At 40.4% G+C, this 7,614-nt stretch overlaps 1 protein-coding gene across 2 annotated transcripts; it reads right to left on the bottom strand.

Moving 5' to 3' along the window:
* Positions 1 to 1,005: 1,005 nt before the first annotated feature.
* LOC115751403 (auxilin-related protein 2) lies at positions 1,006 to 7,347 on the bottom strand. Of its 2 annotated transcripts, XM_048275369.1 has the most exons (10): positions 6,578 to 7,347; positions 5,566 to 5,756; positions 5,094 to 5,467; positions 4,898 to 5,015; positions 4,691 to 4,788; positions 4,289 to 4,354; positions 4,026 to 4,115; positions 2,339 to 2,515; positions 2,187 to 2,232; positions 1,006 to 1,376 (listed from the first exon to the last, which is right to left on the bottom strand). In XM_048275369.1, coding segments are annotated over exons 1-10 (1,827 nt in total). In that variant the 5' UTR covers positions 7,243 to 7,347; the 3' UTR covers positions 1,006 to 1,374. The 2 variants fall into 2 exon arrangements, with proteins under 2 accessions (XP_048131326.1, XP_030545168.1); XM_030689308.2 differs by lacking the exon at positions 2,187 to 2,232.
* Positions 7,348 to 7,614: the final 267 nt, after the last annotated feature.

A 7,614-nucleotide genomic window follows, 5' to 3' on the forward strand; every position in this document is an offset into this window, starting at 1 on the left:
GTGTTAACGAAGTTCAAGATGTCAAAAAACGTACGCACGAGATTTATCTAGCATAGAGCTTGACGCCTCTTACATCTCCCGAGTAAAGTTACGTTTTCACACATGAAGATAAGCAATAGCCGTAAAAGAGTAAAGAAACAATTGGAGGGTGAGCAATGAGGAATAGACAAATCAATTAATCATGCATGGCACTTAAACTAGTGGTGTAATGGCAAACGTGGCTAATTATCACAATTCAGGAAGACTTATAGAGTAAATTTAAATAGTGAAACCGTTAATTTCAGAAAAAATTATCGAAAAAATCTTTAATCTACTGTAATTATGCCAATTCAATCCATAACATTTTTTTTTCTCAATTCAGTCCTAAATTTTTACAATTGGTCAGCCGGCTCTAACGTGACAATTTTTTATAACGTTTTCATATTTTTTCGAATTTTTTTTATCTATTTCTTTTTTTCATTTTCCTTCTTCCTCCCTTCGTAAGTCAAGGGCTCTTCCCTGGGCGAAATTCACGAAAGGATTTAATTGCATCAATTTGACAAGTATTAAGACATGATTGTACTTTTTAAAACTTTTGATGCACTTATCTAAAAAATAATTAGATAAATAAACCGCCATGAGCGGTCCACTATCAGACAAGGGTTCAGTGCCCCTCACCAAAACAGAGGTAGGTCCTTCAAAGTATAGAATGACCGTCCCCTCAGCATCTAAATTCCAGCCTCCGTCAATTAAGATGATATTAAAAACTGTTTCGTCATCGTTCTGTTGATCTGGATGTACAATACAAGTATGTGTCTCGTGAAATACAAGGCCTGGTTATTGTTCCAAAAGGTGTTCTCATTCGTAAATCGGAACGAAACAAAAACCACAAAGCAAGATCTCATCTTCGGTGGCCATGAATCAGTGATAAAATGAACCAAAAGAAGGTCAAGCCAAGAAACAAGGTGTGGGCACCGAATCAGCGAAGTCACACATGCCAAACACAAAAGACAAAACACTAATCTGTAAGCACTTGTTCTGACAGTGACATACCATAAGCCAAAGAGCTACGGCTGATCTACCAATATAAATATATCAATGAGAAGGAATATAGAAGGTTAATTATCCACAAGAATGGTGTGAGGTCAGTGTATTTGAGAGGCAAGTATCAGAAAACCTCGTAAAAAAGCCATGTCAACAAACAACAAATATACATCATCATCTACTGTACCTTCCCTTCCGGGAACTGCGGCATGAACACCTTCATTTCAAGCAGTATAGATATGGCAGGTGCAGCTCAGCCTGAAATTTGATAGCCAGAAACTGCTGACGTGCAATTTACAATTTCAACCTCTAACCTATCGGAGTTCTTCGGCTTCAAACTTTTTCCATGCTTCCTGTAAAAACATAATTTGCAGATTTTGAATAGGTAGAGTAGCCATGTCAACAAGCTAACATAAGAACTTGTAATTGTAGAAGAACATCCCCCAACACCCGCACTCTTTTCCAAGAAAAGAATAACCTCAAGATACAGGCCTATCCATTGGTATATCGACTCTAACCGAAAGTCCAAATTTTCATCAAATGAAGAGTACGCTTTTTATTTCAAAATGAGCTTCTACTTTTGGCAAAAAAGAAAATCTAACCACGATAGTTCGCGACTAAAAATTTTGCAGTCAAACTACAGGTTTAACTCTCTGACCAAAAAAAAAAAAGTACAGGTTTAACCACAGCTAAACTTTGAACTGAACACTTTGCTACTGTATATGAGCCTTTATTGTCATGTAGACTTCTTGGTGGACCTGGTTGGCCGCATGCAAAATAAGGTTTACAGAGTTTGTTAAAATAAAACTGATACAGATCAAATTAAGGAATTCTACACGGCATAGGTTTCCTGCTACAATGCTGTAATTACAGACTACCAGAAATTAGGCCTTACTGTCGGCGATGCCAAACAGTTTGAAGAAGACAGATGGTAGACCAAGAGAGGCTCAAAAGGCAGGCGTATAGACAGAAATAGCACTGAGCTATTAACGTCATTTAAAAATCCAATTCACGTAGTCAAATTGCATGAGGCACGCTGGGCAATCATTCTTCACTGGAAGTAAGCATAGTTGAGCTCTAGAGTAATTTCTGTAGTTGAATATTAGCATTAATTATTAAATTCAGTAAATTATATGAGCTTTCAAGCAAGAATTACGATATACAATTCGTGATATTGACACATGGAACCTTTTCCAGGCATTTTCTCACCTGAAATTCAGCAAGTACAGGGTACATACACCAATTGCCATAAGAGGGTCATGAAGATGGCTTCAACCGAAATAACATCAACAATGTACTTAGAACATTGGAGTACCTTAAGTATATCAAAAACCTTTTCAGCCGTGTATTTCTGCTGAATACTGGCCCCTTTCTGTTGAACCTTGTCAGGATGTACTCGTAATGTAGCCTTTCTGTATACTTGCTTGACTGAGGTAGAAGTTATCAAATCAGTTAGTGAAACTGGTTCCCACCCAGATTCAGGCCAAAGCACCTGCATCACTCCATTGGGAACAGAGATTAGATATGCCACAAGACAGCTGGTTCAAATACAAAAGAGGACCACACAATGACTCCAAAATCATTCTAAATTGAATTACAGGAATTTTCCAAACAAAAGAAACCAATATTCATCTCATAACTGATACTTCCACATTCAATCCAAATGTGCTGCAGAGTGAATTCCTTTCAGATGCATGACCTGAGTGAGAGACAAAATCATCCCCGTCTCATTTCCACCAATTCATGAATATCCCAAGACTAGAAATTTCAACGGTAAAAGTCCTTGTACTGAAGGAATTCAGCAGTGACCAAATCTGCAACACCGACCTAGACTCGAACACGAGCATACTACACATACCACTAAGCACCTTTTATTCATGTGCAGATCACATGTTTAATCTCAAGAAGTTGCAGAACTACAGGCACGAATCTGCCTATCAGTTAACTTTCCTGCTTATAGTTTCAGGCTTTGGTTACTAAACAAGTCATGTATCATTGGTAAATCACTAAAAATGAAGTCTTTGTCCAGCACTTCCTGTTAATCCATAAAATGAAAATATAAAATGGAGACTATGCAAAGCAGCATAAAGGAATATAGAGTTTGTATGTATCTCAAAATGAATATACCTCCTGAGGTTGCATTGCAATTGATAAGAATTACATGCACATCGTCACAAAAATGACTAAGGGTTTACGCAACAAAACTTCCATGATTCAAAGAGACCAAGACCCTTTAAACCAATTATTCAAGCGAACAAAATCGGAAATTTTTTCTGAAGTCCCAAAAGTCTTGGATACACTAACATGCATTAGACTCCAGGAAGTTTCATGCATCTTTCCCGATAAGTAGGCAGTTGTGAATTATGAAATCTGTTTGAGAACGCCTGACGAAACTCCAGCTGTCAAGACAGTGCTGTCATAAAAAGCTATTCTCTTACCTAAATTAAATGTTTTATCAGTAAAGGAGTAATCTCTTTGACACATCAAACTAAAAAATCAATTCACAGATAGTCTTAAGAAATTTCAGCTCCCCCCCGGCTTCATCTCAACCCTTGCCAGTCTCTTGTGGCTAATGAGAGTTTTCAGCATTAGTCACAGATGGGCAGCATAATAACAAACAAGTTCCAAGATGTTTAAAATTGAATTATCAAGCCTTGCTAAAAGATGGAAGCGTAAAACAAAGTTGCACTCTCAGAAAATCATACCAGTAATCCAAAGTCCTGACTGAACTTCAACAGAGAGGCACCAATGCTTCAGTACTCAACGTAACTTGAATAAGCCATATAGACATTAAAGAGATATTGCAGAATTACTTCTCATTTCCCAACACAACTTGAAGATTCATGCTATCAAACATGATTAGCATTTCAGTAACATGATAAGCTAGCTCAAATGACATATTTCAAACAAAATAAAAGTTGCATCACCCAAAGACAAGTCAAGTGCAAAAAGGAGGAACAAAAGGAAGAAGTAAAAGAATAACTTTCTACAAGAAAACCCACTTGCTGTAATGATGATAATAATGCACGCATATTGCCCTCTTTCCCTGCAGCCCAGCGCTTTATCTCCATATCAAGATTCTCAGCAATTCTCTGCGTAAGTACATAATAGCTGATTAAATCAAAGTCAAAAGATGTGCTGAGATACTTGTTTCCCGGGAGGAGAGGGAAAAGACTATTGAAAGACTAGAAAATGGAGAGAACAATTTAACACAGAACGAATGGGAAAAGTAAGCATCAATTCTGGTGTAAGTCCAAGTACTAACATGCCTCTCTTCTTGCTCCTGCAGAGTTTGAGAGTCCCGTTGGTTCATCTCAGCAACTGCTTTTGCCTAGTTTATCAAAAAAAAAAAAAGGAACAAAGTAGAAAACCTTAGTACCATTCTTTCAGGTACAACGGAATTCAATAATCTCGTCACGAATTAAACATAAGTCCAGAAATCCCAAGGCACACCAATAATCCAGAAGCAACACAGTTTTAAAACCAAAAGGGAACGTATATTGTGTACTCATCTTTCATTCCTCAGTACTTTTCTATCATTTCTACCTTTACCTTATAACCGGGATTTCCTTATATGAGGGTACAAAAAAAGCAGGATATCTCTCGGTAGTCACTATCCTAAGCTTAACCAGACGAAATTGCCACAATGATAAAGAGATGTACTGACCACTCGTTCCTGGGTTCTCTCATGACGACCCAGTCTTGCCCTTCTTCTTTCTTCACTTTCCCCTTCAATTTCCTCAAATTCTCCAGCAAATGATGCAGCTGTTGGAAGAACCATAAAAAATTTATATTTTAAAAGATAGGCGGCAAAGGGAGCATCACAAATAAATCCCCCACTACTTTGAAGGAAACGAACTGTAGCGTTAAACACCTCCAAACATTAGAGAAAAGTCATCCATGAAATTCGTTGCTGAGGAGGCCTTCTTCATGCTGGACCGGACCTCAAAAGTCGGCTTTGGTGGTGTTTTGGGAACTTCTTTGCTTTTCGTCTGCACATGAGAAGTATTGGAGACTAAAACGACAATTTTTTACTGCAATGAGGATAATAAAGAACTTCTGGTCCTTACCGAACTCGTTGGCCTAGATTTAGGTACACTGCTTGACCGCAAACCCGCACTAAAGAAGGATTCTAGATCGTCCGCAACCTTGTGCTTATTTTCATATGGACCCCTTTTACAATATCCACCAGCTTTTTTCTCAGGCCCAGAACTCTTTCCACCAGACAGAAAATCTGACTGGATATCAGCATTTCTTTGCACCCTATCCATAAAATAGTCCTCAAGCTCATCTATTGAAGACACACCAGGGCCTCTAGCCTTTTTCTCAGCCCCAGATCTCTTTCCAACAGAAAGGAAATCTGACTGTGTGTCAGTATTTCCCTGCGCCTGGCCCATAGCAAAGTTTTCAAGTTCATCTAGTGATGACACACTAGGGCTCTTCACTACATCACATTAAATGCTTGAATCATAAGTTCATCCTAATGATCTGTCAGAAAGAACAATTGAAAAGCTTTTGCACAAATAAAGAGAAATCACTTGCCTTTATCTCCAACTTCATTTGCCCTTTGGAAATTACCAAACTGACTGCTTTCTTCTAATGGATCCGAAAACATTTCCGAGGAAGCATGCACTGGCTTAGAAGTCGATTCTAATACTACAAAAGGGTCTTCTGACAAATTAGAGCTTGACTCAGCTGAATAAACATTGGTCTTTTGGGACTGCCTTCTCTGGCTGCCGAAAGTGAAAATAGTTATTGCATTGCAAAACTACTTAGTTTCCGCAGTTAGAAATTACAATAGAAGAATTAATGAATTCTCAGAAGTTACTAAGGAAGGAGAAGCGAGTGGCAATAGAACAGGACTAAAAATCCTAAGAAGTAGATTTGGTCTATTATCTATGCGACAAGATGCAATAAATCCCATGGTCAAGCAATGAGATTGTAGCTGACACTATAAAAGACACCCTTCGTTTCAAAGGCAATCTATAACTGCTGTGGAGACAATACTAAAAAATCTTGAAATAGCAGAGATGACTGATCGAGCTGCTTCCAAGATTAAATGCTCTGAAACACAACGCCCCCCCCCCTACAAAACAACCCCCAAAACCCCACCCCGCCCCACCCCACCCCACCCCAAAAAAAGGAAAAAAATCTCAACAAGCAGGCATTCTTGAACTTAAGACAAAGCAATCAGAATCAAGTTATAAAATAAGTCTTAAAAGAAGCTTCAAACAACTTAAAAGTCCTGAAAGTGTATCATGAACAAGAACTACTGTGTCATCCTTAGAGATGCCAAAACAACTGTCCACAAATGTTACTGAGCCCCTTGCACACTCGCAGTCTCACTAACTTGCTATCGTGTTACATGAAGTCTACTGATATAAAAGGAGGTCCTATTAGAGATTTTTCAATGTCATGCAGAATAAGATGCATTTAGTTTATTTGGTGAATTTGCTAATATGGTAAAATCGGAGCACCACAGAACAAGAGAAAGGTCATCCAGTATATAGAAAGAGCAGACGGTCTGATTAAAATTTCCAATATGCGCACACACTTGTCAGCTGGAGGACTACTTCCACCAAACCCAGGTATCAGATCATCAGATTCCGCAGCACCATGCCCAGCCTCGGATCCATTGCTATCAGTCTTCCGGGACTTCGTGCCAATACCACCAAAGATATCGTCGTGGTCATCATTTTGATATCCACCTAATAAATCGTCAACCGGGGAGCTCTGCCTTGGAGGAGAAGCAAACGAACCAAAGACGCCAGCTCCACCGACAGACGCCGAGCTCTTCACGCCAGGCATTCCGCCGAATATATCGTCATTATCGTAGGTAGACGAAGACCTCGCACTCGAATTGAAAAGCGAGTCGTAATCATCGACGCCGCTATTACTAGCCGGCGGTTTCGAGGGCTTACGAGATCCACCAAACAGATCACCGAAGTCGTCCAAACTGCCGAAACCTTGACCCTTGCTACCACTATTCGATTGGAGGAACTCGCTGTAGTCATCCACAAAAGCCTTGCTACCGGAGCTGGAATTCCAAGAAGACGCGGTGGCGTAAGAGGAGGATTGATCGGCGGAAGCGCGATTCTGACCGGAGCTCCGGCCTCGATCGCTGCCGATCCCGTCCGGACGCTTCAATTCGGCCATCGGAGCCGACTTCCCTTGGGGCTTCAAGCCGTACCGCTCCGTCAAGACACCGAACTCGTCCATTTCTCACGGGGAAACGAGGTCCAGACCAAGCACGAGAGAGGGAATCGTCCCAAGATTATTTGTACGATGGGGAAAAAAAAATCAGAGAAAACCAGGCCGCGAACGATGAAGAGCGGTTTTACAAAATCGAACACGCTAGAATCATCGGTGTCGGCGACAGAAATGAAGAACAAAGAAGGAAACTGGAACGGATGAGGGAAGGAAGGAAGGAAGGAATCGAGCGATCGGTCTCGGGAGGCGATTTGGCGGGAATGAGGAGGATCTCGGAGAGGGAAGGCGGTGAAGATGAAATCGCGGAAACTTTCCCAAGCTCGGCGACGAATTCGGAAGTTTCCCCAATCTCGCTCGATCGATCGCGGTCGGTGGGTCGCT

The sequence above is a fragment of the Rhodamnia argentea genome, chromosome 2, assembly GCF_020921035.1.
Source record: "Rhodamnia argentea isolate NSW1041297 chromosome 2, ASM2092103v1, whole genome shotgun sequence".
NCBI lineage: Eukaryota > Viridiplantae > Streptophyta > Magnoliopsida > Myrtales > Myrtaceae > Rhodamnia > Rhodamnia argentea.

Excerpts from the sequence above, each read along its gene's own strand:
- LOC115751403 (XM_048275369.1), bottom strand. The coding sequence starts at position 7,242 with ATGGACGAGTTCGGTGTCTTGACGGAGCGGTACGGCTTGAAGCCCCAA. Across the intron at positions 5,016-5,093 it reads AATCTAGGCCAACGAGTTCG|ACGAAAAGCAAAGAAGTTCC; the intron begins GTAAGGACCAGA and ends TCTCATGTGCAG. Across the intron at positions 4,116-4,288 it reads AGGAGCAAGAAGAGAGGCAT|AGAATTGCTGAGAATCTTGA; the intron begins GTTAGTACTTGG and ends GTACTTACGCAG.